At 44.6% G+C, this 17,028-nt stretch overlaps 1 protein-coding gene across 1 annotated transcript in view; it reads right to left on the bottom strand.

Moving 5' to 3' along the window:
- slc26a6.2 (solute carrier family 26 member 6, tandem duplicate 2) overlaps positions 1-17,028 on the bottom strand; it is a 98,769-nt gene that overhangs the window by 46,579 nt on the left and 35,162 nt on the right. The window contains exons 3-6 of the mRNA XM_078209854.1: positions 5,726-5,865; positions 4,799-4,909; positions 1,523-1,704; positions 156-320 (exon numbers count right to left, since the gene is read on the bottom strand). Of these exons, the coding sequence (XP_078065980.1) occupies positions 156-320; positions 1,523-1,704; positions 4,799-4,909; positions 5,726-5,865 (598 nt within the window). The remainder of the gene's footprint in view (positions 1-155; positions 321-1,522; positions 1,705-4,798; positions 4,910-5,725; positions 5,866-17,028) is intronic.

Raw genomic sequence — 17,028 nt, 5'->3', positions numbered from 1 at the left:
ATCCTGCGAATTACTTTGGGACTCTTTACAATGTTATAAATGCAATGTGCTGTTATTTTCCCCCAACATTGGAGATTAGAATGTAAAGTAACATCTGACAATAATTGGATGCATAAATTTGAATCTCACACAGCACAAAGCCACCTGCTACTCACATAGATTAGAGAAAGGGGTCCATTCTTTCTGGGAACAGCGATGCCAAACACATACTTCAGCTGTGATATCAGCACATGGACTGCTGCTCCAGTTGTGTAACCTCGGACCAAGGGGTCAGATAGATATGTGACAACAAATCCAAATTTTATCATTCCCAACAGGATCTGCATGGATTGAAGAAAAAACAAGCTACTGATACAATAACCTTGTTCCCATCCAGATGATGATCATGATGCAACCCAGAACCCATTTTGTGGCTCGTCTCCACTTAACCTGCGGACTTGGACAGAGCTGGGTGTATCTGTACTGGTGAACTTGTCTGGATGAGCAGTTTTCAGTATTATAACTCTGAGCTGTGTGGCAGGTCCATTGTGAGTACAGGCAACTGAGAGAGCTCAAGTATTTAACATATCTTTATATTCCTGAAGATCTTACCTATGGTCCCAAATCCCTTATGATATTGAAATTATGATATTAAAGTCCATGTTAAGACAAATACAACTTACTTTGACTTTTAACAGGAAAGGAAATCAGCAAAATTGCAGATTGGTCACCCATAATGGACCTAGCCGGTGATAGACCCTACCTGTTATGGGTCCTATCTGTTATGGATTCCACCTGTTAAGGACACCACCTGTTTTGGACTCTGCCTGTTATAGACTCCGTCTGTTATTGTCTCTCCCTGTTATGGATGCTGCCTGTAATGGACTCCGACTGTTATGGATCTTGCCTGTTATGGACTCCACCTGTTATGGTCTCCACCTGTTGTAGACCTTGCCTGTTATGGACTCCACCTGTTATGGTCTCCACCTGTTATAGACCCTGCCTGTTATGGATCCTATCTGTTATGGATTTCACCTGTTATGGACCCTGCCTGTTATGGATTTTGCCTGTTATGGACTCTGCCTGTTATAGACTCCACCTGTTATGGACCCAGTGTGTTATGGACTCCACTTGTTATGGACTCTGCTTGTTATGGATCTGCCTGTTATGGACTCTGCCTGTTATGGACTCTGCCTGTTATGGACCCTGCCTGTTATGGACTCCACCTGTTATGGATCCTCTCTGTTATGGACTCCGCCTGTTATGGACTCTGCCTGTTATGAATCCTCTCTGTTATGGACTCTGCCTGTTATGGACCCTGCCTGTTATGGACTCCACCTGTTATGGATCCTCTCTGTTATGGACCCTGCCTGTTATGGACTCCGCCTGTTATGAATCCTCTCTGTTATGGACTCTGCCTGTTATGGACCCTGCCTGTTATGGACTCCGCCTGTTATGGACTCTGCCTGTTATGGATTCTGCCTGTTATGGACTCCGCCTGTTATGGACTCCGCCTGTTATGGACCCCAAAAAGTTAACTCACTTGAAAGATCCCACAGATGAAGGTAACCATGGTTGCCGCTTTCACCCTCATCAAATCCCGTGCCTCAATGTCAATTGTGGCTGTTCCATTTGTACTATTCTGAGGATTGATCAAAAAGTTCTCATCTGGGGCCATCCTCTCAGTTATGGTCCCCACCATAACACTCAGTACGGCGAAGGAACCTGCAGAAAAACAGAATCGGACAACGATGGTGCAAAATCTAAATACTGGTCTATGGAAAATATCTTAAATTAGATTATAGGTCATGAATTTCCTTTTTACTTTTGTCCATCAAAAGCACCAGAAACATCACCATAATGTAGCATGACCTTGCCCAGGGCATTATCCTTCACTGTGCATTGGGGCATCGCCCTGTGTACAATGATAAAGAACCAACCTTCATGCAGTGCATCTGAGGAAGATTGTATATGCAGTTGCATGAGTTTGGTCTTTCAGAAAGCAGCGTCCTGTACTCAGTGATGTGATACGTGTCGTGTGGGAAGCAATATTGGATGTTCCCTCTACAGCATAGTATGAATGAATTGGGGACCAAATGTAATGTTTCCAAGTTTCCATGGATGACACAAATCTAGGTGGGAATGCAATTTGCGAGGAAGACACAAAGCAGTTTCACGAGGATTTGGACAGACTTAGAATGGCAGATGAAATATAAGGTGGAAAAATGTGTAGCTATTCACTTTGGCAGGAGGTGCAGATATGCAGAGTATTTCTGAGAGATTAGAAAGTGTGAATGTACAAAGGGACCTTGTCACTGAAGGGTAGTATGCAGGTTCAGCAAGCAATTAGAGAGGCTAATACAATATTTTTACTTTCCATTTAGGATAAATTGGGCCTATATTCTCCAAAGTTTCAAAGAATGAGAGGTAGGATCCATAGAATCCCTACAGTGCAGAAGGAGGCCATTCGGCCCATTGAGTCAGCACCTACCACAATCCCACCCCAAACCCTATCCCCATAACCCCACACATTTACCCCACTAATCCATCAAACCTACACATCCCGGGACACTAAGGGGCAATTTAGCATGGCGAATCAACCTAACTCGCACATCTTTGGACTGTGGGAGGAAACCGGAGCACCCCGAAGAGACCCACGCAGACACGGGGAGATTGTGCAAACTCCACACAGACAGTGACCCAAGCTGGGAATCGAACCAAGGTTCCTGGAGCTGTGAGGCAGCAGTACTAACCATTGTGCCACCATACTGTCCAATGATCTCAATGAAACCTACAAAATACTTGAAGGGGTAGACAGGGTAGAAGCAGGGAGATGTTTTCCATGGTTGGGGAGTCTAGAACCAGTGGGCACAATTTCAAAATAAGCCACTTAGGACAGAACTGGGGAAAATTTATTTTATTCAGAGGGTTGTGAATCTTTGGAATTCGCTACCTCAGTGGGCTTTGGCAGCATAATCACTGAGCATGTTTAAAGTAGAGACTGACAGATTTATCCGTACCCATGATTGAAAGGGATATGGGGATAGTGTGGGAAAAAGGCATTGCAGTGAAAGATCAGCCATGATCATAGTGAACAGTGGAACAGGCTCGAAAGGCTGAATTGCCTACTCCTGCTCCCATGTTGCTATGTGTAAAGAGAATGTGTTTGAACAGTCTGCCCTCTGGAACAGACTGGAGGTCAAGTTGCGAGAGAAATACAACCAATTCCCTGTGGAAAATACGAGCCAGCAGCCTTGCAAGGAGTGCTTGGAACAACTTAAACAGCTGTATAAGATGAGTGGCATGATTAGATCCTGACCTGAAATGGTGCAAAGAAAATGTTGATCTGAATAAAAAGCATAGGTTAGCCATGGAGAAGTGATTCCACCAGAAAGGTGCAGAGGAGATTCACCAGGATGTTGCCTGGGAGGGAGCATTTCAGTTAAGAAGAGAGGCTGGTTAAGCTGGGGTTGTATTCTTCAGAGCAGAAAAGGCTGAGTGGGGACCTGATTGAGGTGTACGAAGCTATGAGAGATATATATAGGAAGAAACATTTCCCCTTAGTAGAAGGGTCAATAGGTTTAAAAGAGCATAGATTTACAGTCAGGGGCAGGAGATTTAGAAGTTGTTTTGAGGAAAATCTTTTTCACCCAAAGGGTGGTGGGAATCTGGAGCTCTGTCTGAAAGGGTGCTAGGAGTGGGAACCTTCACAACATTTAAAAGGCATTTAGATGAGCACTTGAAATGCCATAGCATACAAGGCTACAGACCAAGTGCTGGAAAATGGGATTGGAATAGATAGGTGCTCGATGGCCAGCACAGACATGATGGGCTGAAGGGCCTTTTTTTGTGCTGTAAAACACAATGGGAGGGATTTTCTGGCCATTCGTGCGAGCAGGATCTATTGGTCCTGTCAACGGCACACCCCCACCGTCGGTTTAACAGCAGCGAGGGATGCTTTCAATGGGAAACCCCATTGACAATGGTGGAACTGGAAGCTCCTGCTGCTGGCCAATGGTGAGTGCCCTCTGCTGCCACAAAATGCTTGGCAGGTTGTGCGGAAAACCCCGCTTTATGTCTCTGTGACCCTAAGAAGCAGCAGCAGGTGGCCCACCTGGAGTGGGTTTGGGAAATGTGCAAACAACATTAAACTGAGCCTCTCAAAAAAACTCAAAAAATGGTGAGTTCTTTTGAACCACTAAATGTTTCCAACGATTACATTTTTAAAATTCATTCGTGGGACATGGGCGTCGCTGGCATTTATTGCCCATCCCTAGTTGCCCATGGAGTCAATCACATTACTGTGGCTCTTGAGTCACATGTAGGCCAGACCAGGTAAGGATGGCAGATTTCCTTCCCTAAAGGACATTAGTGAATCTGATGGATTTTTTTCCGACAATCGACAATAGTTTCATGGTCATCAGTAGATTCTTAATTCCAGATTTAAAAAAAAATTGAACTCAAATTCCACCATCTGCCATGGCAGTATTCGAACCCGGGTCCTCAGAACATTAGTTGAGTTTCTGGGTGAATAGTTTAGCAATAATACCACTAGGCCATTGCCGCCCCTCAGTTACATATTTAACAGTTACATATCGCTCCAGTTACAAATATTAGCCAATATGTAGCAAACATAAAAGTGGATTCCATAAGGCAATGTACCATTAGGAGAATTACTCTAAGAAGTGGGATAGACTGAGACAAGGTATTCTCCCACAGACCACTCTCCCTAATGAAGAAAGCGTGGGTAGCCCGTGTCGGGAAAATTAGAGGAGATTGCGGGGAGATATTCTTCAAAGAAGAATGTTGCAGAGCTTACCCACTGAAACATGCCTGGATGTTCCAAATATGAAGTATATGAGAACAGGGAAGAAGGATGTGTAGAGTCCAAACACAGGAGGAACAGCTGCCAAAAGGGCATATGCCATACCTGCAAAACAAAATTCAATGAACATTCTTACACCAGATCATTTATTTCCTTACGTAAATTAAGATGCTTAGAAAGTATTACATCACTCGTGATCTAAAATAACTGATCACTGCCCATTTTATAGTCTGTAATGTATCTCCACCCTAGAGCCTCTTACCAGTAGGAGCGCCAGACTATGGTGTGAGCCATTTATCAGGTCCCCTGTATTATGTGATGCAATGACTTATTGTATCCATCCCTCTTTCCCTATGGACTCCACACAACAGGCTACTTGCTTTCCACAGTTATAGTTGGTGTCATTCTGGTTGTACACTACATTTCTATATTCAGGTCCATCAATTTCAATGAACCTGAATATGTGGCCAACTGTGTAATGGTCGGCCATTGCGATATTGCCTGTTTCGCGTTCTGCTTACACTGCAGTGAGAATCCACCCCATCTTATTGTCCTAAAACTTCTTGATTAAACTGTTAGTGGTGCTCATGCAGTAGTAGCTTGGGTGGCATGGTGGCACAGTGGTTCGCACTGCTGCCTCACAGCGCCAGAGACCCGGATTTGATTCCCGGCTTGGGTCACTGACTGTGTGGAGTCTAAACATTCTCCTCGTGTCTGTGTGGGTTTCCTCCGATTGCTCCCCCCACAGTCTGAAAGACGTGCTGGTTTGATGCATTGGCCAAACAGGTGGCAGAGTGTGGCAATGAGGGAATTTTCACAGTAACTCCGTTGCAGTGTTAATGTAAGCCTACTTGTGACACTAATAAACTTTTAGAAACATTATTGCCATCATATAGTATTTGTGAAAGAGAAAGTGCTCACTCTGTGGTAACTGGACGACTCCAACGCTTAATCCGGAGCAGATGTCTCCCAGCAGCCATTCTCGGAAGGGATACTTGGGCAACCATTGGAGGATCGGGATTAACTTGAATAGGAGGGACTTGGCTTTAGGGCCCGAACATCTAAAAAAAAACCAATCAGTCAATATTAACCTAGTGTAGATCACTTCAAGTGGACATCATTGAATCATTTGCTGCCAAGCTAAAGATTTGTTTAAAATCCATTGGGGCCTCTGTTAACGACACTTCTAAGCTTCAAGAAAATGGTCAAACATAATAAATTCATCTGTAATATTTTAGGCTGGAGGAAGTTTTGTGGAATTTCCCAGAAGTCAGTATTGGCATCCTTTCCTTTCCTGGAATATCATAATTTAGACCTGGATGTACATAGAATCATAGAATCCTGCAGTGCAGAAGGAGGCCATTCAGCCCATCGATGCTGCACCAACCACAATCCCATCCAGGGCCTATTTACCTTGCTAGTCCCCCTGACACTAAGGGTCAATTTAACATAGCCAATCAACCTAGCCAGCACATCTTTGGACTGTGGGAGGGAACTGGAGCACCCGGAGGAAATCCACACTGACATGGCGAGAACGTGCAAACTCCGCACAGACAGTGACCCAAGTCGAGAATCGAACTCAGGTCCCTGGAGCTGTGAGGCAGCAGTACTAATCACTGTGCCACCGTGCCACCTGTACAGGGGACAATTTTAAATTTTGCAGGTAATACAAAACTTGGAAGCCTTATGAAGTGTGGCAGAACTTTAAAAGGACATAGGCAAGTTGGTGGAGTGGGTAGATAGGTGGCAGATGAAGTTCAATGCAGAGAATTGTGAGGTGATGCGTTTTGGCAGGGAGAACATGGAGGGACAATATAAAATAAGGAATAAAATTCTTTATAGGGTGCAGGAGCAGAGGGATCTGGGTGTATATGTGCATAGATCACTGAAGGTGACAGGATAGTTGGAGAGAGCAGTTAATAAAGTATAAGTCTCCAGGCTTTATGAATAGGGGCATAAACTACAAAAGCAAAGAGGTTATTCTGAATTTGTATAAGACACTAGTTATACCTCAGCTGGAATATTATGTACACTTCTGAGCATCACTACCAGAAGGATATGAATGCATTGGAGAGAGTGCAGAAGAGGTTCACAAGAATGGTCCCAGGGATGAGAAACTTCAGTTATGATAATAGATTGGAGAAGTTGGAACTGTTTTCTTGGAGAGGAAAAAGGTTGAGAGGAGATTCGATAAAGCTGTTCAAAATCATGAGACAGGCTGGACAGAGTAGAGACATTATTCCCGCTTGAAAAGGATCAAGAACGAGAGGGCACACAGATTTAAAGTTATTTGCAAAAGAAGCAAATGTGATGTGAGAAAATTTTTTTCCACGCAGCGAGTGGTTGGGGTCTGGAATGCGCTGCCTGGAAGTGTGGTGGAGGCGGGTTCAATCGAGGCATTCAAGAGGCCGTTAGATAATTATTTGAATAGAAACAATGTGCAGGGGTGCGAGGAAAAGGCAGGGGAATGGCACTAAGTCATGATGCTCGTTTAGAGAGCCTGTGTCGATACGATGGGCTGAATTGCCTACTGCTGCACCGTAACAATTCTGTGAGTCTGTAAGAGATCTATTGAATTGTACATGAATTTAAGTTGCCCCTATTGAAGTTAGTTTGTATATCAAATCAAAGATAATAACAACCACAATGCAGAAAGAGTGATGGTAATCTATTCTGTTTGCTGGGTCATTAATCATCTCTTTAAAAATGTACTTTGGTGAATTTGCTGATTGTAGCTTTGTAATTGCAAGCAGCAGAGATGAGCTTTATTGCAAAACTGTAGCAAACCTGAGGTTAGGAGTTATCTTAGAAAATAAGAGCGTAACGTGGGTAGATTTTAATGTCATCCAAACTGCAAACATCTCCAGTCAGATCTCAAACAGACTCTTTTGTTTTTGCTGACCGATAGTTTTCAGTGTTGTGATGCGTCGTGAACTTCCCAGTTTGAGTCTTAACGGTTGAATTTTAGCCCATTTTTTCACATTATAGGACAGGAAGAGGGAATGTCACTCCAGCAACAACAACTTGCATTTGTATCGCAGCTTTAACAGAGAAAACCTCCCAAGGTGCTTTACAAAAACACCATCAAACTAAACCTGACACAGAGCCACATAAGGAGCAGTTGACCAAAAGCAAGTCAAATGGGTAAGTTTTAAGGTGTGTCTTAAAGGAGGAAAGCGGGGTAGAGAGAGAGAGAGAGAGAGAGACCCAGAGGGGTTTAGGGAGCGGATTCCAGCGATTCAGGCTTGGGCCACTGAAGTCATAGCCACGAATATTGGGGCAACAGAAAATAGAGAGAGAGAGTCAAAGTGTGAAGTTCACAGAGATCTCAGAGCATTGTAAGAGCTGGAGAAGTTTACAGAGATAGAGAGCAGTGAGACCATGGAGAGACTTGAACACTAAGACAAGAAGATTAAATATGAGGCATTCCTGAACCAGGAGCTGATGTAGGTCAGCGGGCACAGGTTGGTGGGCAAGTGTGACTTGGGTGTGAGGCTAGAAGATACTGGGCCGGATCTGACAAGGGGAAGAATATTTATTGAAAGATGGTGTACGGTTGCTGTGATTCCGTGCCTGCATTTGCCACAGACACAAAAAGTGAAGTTGGGGCAAGTTGAGACTCGGAAAACGAGAATCTCGCCGGTGAGATCCGATTTTCCGCTTTACCCCATCTCCCGTCAATGATGTGATGAGGTTCTCACCCAGGAAAGTTGAGAACTTCATTTCAATAAATGTTAATATAATTAGAGGGCTTCCCCACCACATTGTCCCTCCACATTTGGAATTCCCCCCCTCTCCGACATGATGTGGGTGAGGTTTTCAACAGTTTTTTAAAAATGGGAACCAGGTGAAGGGAACTCGCCGGGGTGGGGGGATGGGGAGAGAGATAGAGAGAGAGTTGACATGCTCAGGAAGTACCCTGGCATTGCCCCTTGGCATTGCGGCAGTGCCAGGGGCAGTGCCGTGTATCCCCTCTGGGTAGCTCCATTGGGGAGTTTCCCTTTATTGTTTGGGGGGTTCCCCAGGTCCATGGGGGTTCCCCATGTCCATGGTGGGGGTCCCCTATGTCTGTAGGTGGGGTGGGAGGTCTCTGTGTCCATGGGGGAGGGGGATCTCCATGTCCATGGTGGGGGTTCACAGTTATCTCTGTCTGTGGCTGGCGGGGGGAGGGGGGGATGTTTCTGTGTCCATGGAGAGGTCTCAATGTTCATGATGGGGATCCCCTGTGTCTGTGGGGAGAGGGGGGGTTCTGCGTGTCTGTGGGGATAGGGGTGGTCTCTGTGTCCATGGGGGGTGGTTTCCATGTCCATGGTGGGAGTCCCCTGTGTCTGTGGGGAGTGTTCTCTGTGTCTATGAAGAGGGGGGGTCTCTGTGTCCATCGGGGGTCCTCATGTCCGCAGATGGGGCTCCATGTTCGTGTGGTTGGTGGGGCGGGCGGGGGCAGGGGGGGTGGGGGGTGGGGGGGGGGGGGGGGGGGTTGGAGGGGGTGGGGGGGGTGGGGGGGGTTGGAGGGGGTGGGGGGGGGTGCTGGTTTTACTGTGTTGCCATATCAGAGATCGGGGCTCCCTTCCCCGGGATTTCCGGCAGCTGTTTCCCTCTGCCCTCTCCTGCCAGCATGACGATGTGGGCCACGCCTCTTGACATTGTTCGGCCCAGAGTGCTGGGCTATTTGGAGAGGAGAGTGGGCCGTGTAGCCAGAGAGCTGCACGCTGGTTTGCTCATCTCAGCCAGTTCTCTGTGCAGAGAATGGAAAAACTTTGCCTTTTAGTTTATAAATATACGACAGAACTGCAAGTTCATTTTAAATTAATCTACACTGCTCCATGTTAGACAAAGATCCACTTTATTACGGGACAATGCCCTCTTCATTGCAACAACTTATAATTATCTCGTATCTTTGACACAATAAAACATCACAAAGTGTTTCACAGGAGTCACATCATGAGATATTACAGCAGGTGACCAAAGACCTTGATTTTCAGGTCTCGCCTGCTGCGTGAATTGTCACAGGTGGGACAAAAAATTCGATACAGCAATAAAAGGTCCATTGACTGCAGTGAGTGGGATAGGAAAATCCCACCCTTACGGCGGGACTTTTCCGGTCACGTCCGCACCCGAACTTTAGATAATCGGTATATTTTCCATCCTACCTGATTCTCGCAATGGGCGGGACTGGAAAACTTACCTCTTAGGTTCTGAATGGATCAAAGAGAAGTAGAAAGGCAAACAGGTGTAGCGAGGAAACTCCAGAGTCTAAGGCCTTTTCAAAATGCACTAATGGCAGAGTGATTATCATTGGGAATTGGAGCAGCAAGGATAACCTGGAAAGTTATGGGGCTGAAGGAGGTCATAGGCAGGAGAAAGGCCAAGAAAAGAATGATCAGAATTGTGACATTGCCTAACTGGGCGCCAATGTAGGCCAGCGAGCACAGGGGTGATGGGTGAACAAAACTTGGTGTCAGCTATGTGGGCAGGAGAGTGAAGTTCACAGAGGGTAGAACATGGAAGACTGGCCAGGAATGCAAAGGAATAGTCAGTGACAAATGCACTAATGAGGGTTTCATCAGCAGTTGAACTGAGGCAGAGCCACAGTCGGGTGATTGCCAGAGATGGAAATAGGCAATCATAGCAATGGCATGGATATGTAGTTGGAAGCTCTGCTTGGGGTGAAATTTGACACCAGATTTTGATTTGATTTGATTTGATTTATTATTGTCAGATGTATTAACATACAATGAAAAGTATTGTTTCTTGTGCGCTATACAGCCAAAGCATACTGTTCATAGAGAAGGAAACGAGAGAGTGCAGAATGTAGTGTTACAGTCATAGCTAGGATGTAGAGAAAGATCAACTTAATGCTTCCATTCAAAAGTCTGACAGCAGCAGGGAAGAAGCTGTCCTTGAGTCGGTTGGTACGTGACCTCAGACTTTTGTATCTTTTTCTCGAAGGAAGAAGGTGGAAGAGAGAATGTTCGGGGTGCTTGAGATCCTTAATTATGCTGGCTGCTTTGCCAAGGCATTGGGAAGTGTAGACAGAGTCAATGGATGGGAGGCTGATTTGCGTGATGGATTGGGCTACATTCACGACCTTTTGTAGTTTCTTGCGGTCTTGGGCAGAGCAGGAGCCATACCAAGCTGTGATACAACCAGAAAGAATGCTTTCTATGGTGCATCTGTAAAAGTTGGTGAAAGTCGTAGCTGACGTGCCAAATTTCCTTAGTCTTCTGAGAAAGTAGACGCGTTGGTGGGCTTTCTTAACTATAGTGTCAGCATGGGGGGACCAGGACAGGTTGTTGGTGATCTGGACACCTAAAAACTTGAAGCTGTCGATGACAATCTCCTTCATTTTGTTGACATTGAGAGAGAGATTATTGTCACCACACCAGTTCACCAGATTCTCTATCTCATTCCTGTGCTCTGTCTCGTCATTGTTTGAGATCCGACCCACTACGGTGGTGTCATCAGCAAACTTGAAAATCAATCATAGGTGTATCAGGAATATAGTAGGGGGCTGAGAACACAGCCTTGTGGGGCACCAGTGTTGAGGGCGATCGTGGAGGAGGTGTGTTGCTGCCTGTCCTTACTGATTGTGGTTTGTGGGTTAGGAAGTTCAGAATCCGGTCGCAGAGGGAGGAGCCGAGCCCCAGGCCACGGAGTTTGGAGATGAGTTTCGTAGGAATAATGATGTTGAAGGCTGAGCTGTAGTCAATAAATAGGAGTCTGACATAGGTGTCTTTGTTATCTAGGTGTTCCAGGATTGAGTGCAGGGCCAGGGAGATGGCGTCTGCTGTGGACCTGTTGCGGCGGTAGGCAAACTGTAGTGGATCAAGGCAGTCCGGGAGGTTGGAATTGATTTGTGCCATGACTAGCCTTTCAAAGCACTTCATAATGATGGATGTCAGAGTCACCAGACAATAGTGATTAAGGCATGCTTCTTGGCTTTTCTTTGGTCCTGGGATGCTGGTCATCTTCTTGAAGCAGATGGGGACTTCAGATTGTTGTAAAGAGAGGTTGAAGATGTCTGCGAATACCCCCGCCAGCTAATCCGCACAGGGATCAGTCCGGGCTGTAAACTGTAAACAGTCAACAAACTGGAAAGAGTCTTGTTCAGCCTCAGAGAGTTGCCAAGGAGAGGGATGGATTCGGAGGCTAGGGAAGAAAGACAAGTCTTCCTCATATTTTGTTGCAGGAAATTTCTGTTCACCCGGTACTGGATATCGGACAAACAAACTGGCAGATAATGGATAGTGGAGGGATCGAGAGAGTTGGTGGGTGTAACCAATCTACACATTGGAACTGATGCTGGGCTTTCTGATGATGTTGCCAAGAGGCAGCATGTAGATGGGAAATAAGAGAGGGCCAAGGATAGATTCTTGGTGGAATAACCAAGATTAATGGTGTGAGAATGGGAGGAGAAATCATTGCAGGTGATTCCCTGACTCTGATTCAATAGATAAGAATGGAAAAAGGCAGGTGCAGACTCAGCTAGCTGGACAATAGTGGAGAGGTTTTGGAGGAAGAGTGTGACAAAGGCTACAGCCAAGCTGAGAAGGACAAGTTGGAATAATTTACCTATGTCACAGTCAACTGGGGAGGGTGGGGTGGAATTTTCCCATCCCGCCCATCGCGGGAATCGTAGCGGGCGTGGGCAGACCATGCAAAGGTCCGTCGACTTCAGGCGGCATTTTCTGGTTTTGCGGCAAGCGCGGCTGGAAAATCTCACCAGGGATGTTTAGTTATGACTTTGATAAGAGACACTTGGATATTGTGGCAGGGGCTGAAATCTAATTAGAGGGACGTAGATTTGGAGTTCTGGGAAAGATGGCATGGATTACATAGTATAAGGGTGTTCGGAATAGCAAGGGTTAATGTGGGGCTGGGAAACAGTACCACTTGCAGTATTATGTAGAGAGTCACTTGATAGGAGACTGAGTACAGTGGGAGTCTATCCAAAGCCAACATGGAGGTAATATCTACTCAAGGCCAAGTTTGGAGATGTATATAGTTATGTCTTACCAATATACACTGCAGTTCAACCACATACTTTCAGACCTCTTAGACATGGACAAACCTTTACAATAGGTTTGGAAGCAACAACATTATCAAGGGCTTTGGAGAGTGAAAGGCTCGCTGTACATTCCATACAATATACATCCAGTGTTACTGTAGTTCGATACATGACATGACACGTAATGAAATAATTCCCCATATCACTGTTGTGCACAATATAGAACATAATTGTCCCTTTTTGTTGAAAGGGCATGGAACAACATGATTTCTGTTCAAATTACTGAATTAAAAAAAGAGACAGCTATCATTAATTGCCATCCAAGTCACCTTTTCACTATAGCAAAACAAAACATCAAATTTTCAACAGAGGAAGATTGTTCTTGTGTTTTTGGTGAACTACACACTGTGCAGTGTATCCCAAGGCGTTAACACATCTTAAAGGTGTGATGAATTACTGTGTTAATGTGCTATTATTTCTAGTAGCAGATTGCAGGCTGTGTGTCATACCGGTAAATATTATGTGACTGGAGTATATCACTCATTCGCAAATGATAAAGTAAATATAATGTGACTTTGTGATTACTGGTAATTAGCATGTGTCAAAATCAGCATATTTCAAAATTCAAAGTCCATTGAAATGTTGGACATATTATCGTCAAGTCAACAGTGCGAATGAAAGAGGTTGTATGAGTGAATGGGATTTCAATGGAAATATATTCCTCTATTGTTGCAGTTAAGCTCTGCTTGCATTGATTCATATCAAATTGTTATTTAGGTTTTGCGTTCCCAGTGACTGATAGATGTCCATAGTTGCCTTAGGTGCTGATCTTTATGTATTGTTTGCTGTTTCAATTAAGCTGTTAGAAGTTGCAACATTGCCATTATTACATTGGCTACATGTGAAGTGTAATTGCAAGATGAATGAATAATGCAAAGGGCAATTTGTGCACCACCTCTGTAAATTTTAATCATAAAATCATCGGAGCATAAATTCAGGATATTAACAGTAACTTCAATAATTGCTTATTTACTCAATGAATTACTGCCATAATGTACTTAAAGTAGTCTTGACAATTTATATTAAGTTCTTATGGGCAATGGAAGTATGACAGAGCAAGTTTGTACGCAGTTTAAGTTTAAAGTTTCTTTAATAGTGTCACAAGTAGGCTTACATTAACACTGCAATGAAGTTGCTGTGAAAATCCCCTAGCCGCCACACTCCGGTGCCTGTTCAGGTACACCAAGAGAGAATTTAGCATGGCCAATGCACCTAACCAACACGTCTTTCGGATTGTGGGAGGAAACCGGAGCACCCGGAGGAAACCCACGCAGACACGGGGAGAACGTGCAGACTCCACACAGACAGTGACCCAAGCCGGGAATTGAACCTGGGTTCCTGGCGCTGTGAGGCAGCAGTGCTAACCATTGTGCCACTGTGCCACCGTGCTGCCTGTAATAGACATTACATTAGATGCAACATTGCAATGGTGATTCCACTCCATAAAGTGTTTTGTTGACTGTAAAGAATTTTGGGATATATTGAGGCTGTGAAATGTGATACATAAATGTAAGTCCTTCTTAATCCATCATTCTTCTCAGAATCAGCCCTAAATCTTACCTGAACCATCGATGAAGATGCCAAATGAAATTAGTTGGCTTTCATAGGAAGGAAAAGAAAACAGAAAAAAAACCGCAGCTTGCATTGTTGTCATGCTCTCCTTTTAAGAGTCTTGAGAGTGGCATTGAGAGGAACTTTGCAACAAGAAGATTGATGTTCTTTTACCTTGAGGAATGATGTACAGGAAGGAAAAATAGAAATGAAGGATAAAGTTAAAAATAAAACAGTTTTGAAAAATACTCTTGAAGACCTAAGTACGAATCTGTTTGAACATAGAGATCTTTGTGACCCTACGAGGAAAGTCTTTAAAGTTGAACCACGTTAATTTTGTTATAGCGTTGCCTATGAATAGACTGAAGGTTAATTAATAATCCCTTATGCTATACGCAGTGGTACAATGAACTATTGCACTATAGTCAAGGAGTATACTGTTGATAATAATCTAAATGACTATACAGAGTGTATTGATTGTAACCTCAGCACGGCACTTAAAACTTGAACTTGAACAATGCAGTATTAAAAGTAAATGTCAACAGTCAACTGTTCTTGCTTCCAAATCAGTTATTTTCTTCTTTGCAGTTTTGGAAGTAAAATACAGACATAACTTTGTGAATTCACCTCTTGCCTCTAATCATAAATCATTTTCTCTTAGTTAGTATTTAAGCTGATTGACTCATATAAGATCATCAGATATAGGAGCAGAATTAGGCCATTCGGCCCATTGAGTCTGCTCCGCCATTTGATCATGGTTGATATGATTCTCATCCCCATTCTCCTGCCTTCTTCCCGTAATCCTTGATCCCCTTATTTATCAAGAACCTATCTATCTCTGTCTTAAAGACACTCAATGACCTGGCCTCCACAGCCCTCTGTGGCAATGAGTTCCACAGAATCACCACCCTCTGGCTGAAGAAATTCCTTCTTATCTCAGTTTTAAAGGAGTGTCCCTTCACTCTGATGTTGTGCCCTCAAGTTCTAGACTCTCCAACTAGTGGAAACATCCTCCCCACATCCACTCTATCTAGGCCTCTCAGTGGTTCTGTAAGTATTCAGGCTTCTCAGTATTCTGTAAGTATCCAGGCCTCCCAGTATTCTGTAAGTATCCAGCCCTCCCAGTATTCTGTAAGTATCCAGGCCTCTCAGTATTCTGTAAGTATCCAGCCCTCCCAGTATTCTGTAAGTATCCAGGCCTCTCCGTATTCTGTAAGTATCCAGCCCTCCCAGTATTCTGTAAGTATCCAGGCCTCTCAGTATTCTGTAAGTATCCAGGTCTCTCAGTATTCTGTAAGTATCCAGGCCTCTCCGTATTCTGTAAGTATCCAGGCCTCTCAGTATTCTGTAAGTATCCAGGCCTCTCCGTATTCTGTAAGTATCCAGGCCTCTCAGTATTCTGTAAGCGCCTGGCCTCTCAGTATTCTTTAATATCAATTGTACGAACTCGTATTTGAAAGGAAACTTGTTGTACTGACCTGGCAGTGAAGTCCCAACTTCATGCTGTTCCTCTGGGTCATTTCAGCAGGTCTAGCATGTTCTGCCCAGAAATTCCACATCTTCTCAGGGTACAGTTCTGATGCAGCTGAATGGAGCAACCGGAATTCCGGGAAGAACTTGGGATTTATTGGATATTTGACCCTTCAGGTCAGCAGCATCAAATTCTGACTGAGGGCAGTGGGTAATTTTTCCACCCACGTGGCAACCCAGAGAATCCCACCAGATATACCCAGCAGTGATAACTACGTCCAGTGATAACTATCTCTGTCAACAGAGAGAATAGTTACCACTCTGGGCCAATATTCGGTATTGCAAATGGCAGTCAATTCCAGAGATATTCAGATGTCAGCCAATCATCTCAGTCCCAGGACATGGCTGCAGGAGTTCCTCCGGGTGGTGTCCTAGGCCCACATCTACCGCTTTCCCTTCGTCAATGTGTTTAGTCATATTTTCGAAGAACTCCACCAGGCTCATAAGGCACGATCTGCCTTTGACAAAGCCATGCTGAGTATTCTTGACCATACTAAACCTCTCTAAATGCTCATAAATCTTGTCCCTCAGGATCTTCTCCATCGGCTTACCAACCACTGAGGTTCGACTCACCGGTCGGTAATTTCCTGGGCTATCCCTATTCCCCTTCTTGAAAATAGGAACCACATCCGCAATCCTCCAATCCTCCGGCACCTCTCCCATCTCCATCGAATGCATTGGGACATTCAAGCTTGGAGGTAATAAAGGCATGAGTGAGGCCTTCAGCAGAAATGAACCGAGGCAGAGGCAGAGTTGGGCAATGTTATGGAGGTGGAAATGGGTGATCTTAGTGATGGAGGGGGGAATGTGGCCAGAAACCGACATCAAGTTGTGAATAGCCTGCTTCAGCCTTGGACAATTGGCAAGGAGGGAGATGAAGTAGAGCAAGGGAGTAGCAGAGACCTAATGTCTTTAGCCTTCCCGTTATTTGATTGGAGTTCATTTCAGCTGATCTAGAACTGGATGTCGGAGAAACAGTGTGACAATTTAGAGATAAAGTAAAGTTTATTTATTAGTCATACGTAGGCTTACATTAACACTGCAATGAAGTTACTGTGAAAGTCCTCTAGTTGCC

This window comes from Mustelus asterias, chromosome 3 (assembly GCF_964213995.1).
Source record: "Mustelus asterias chromosome 3, sMusAst1.hap1.1, whole genome shotgun sequence".
Lineage (NCBI taxonomy): Eukaryota > Metazoa > Chordata > Chondrichthyes > Carcharhiniformes > Triakidae > Mustelus > Mustelus asterias.
This window is presented reverse-complemented; position numbering and strand designations above follow the sequence as displayed.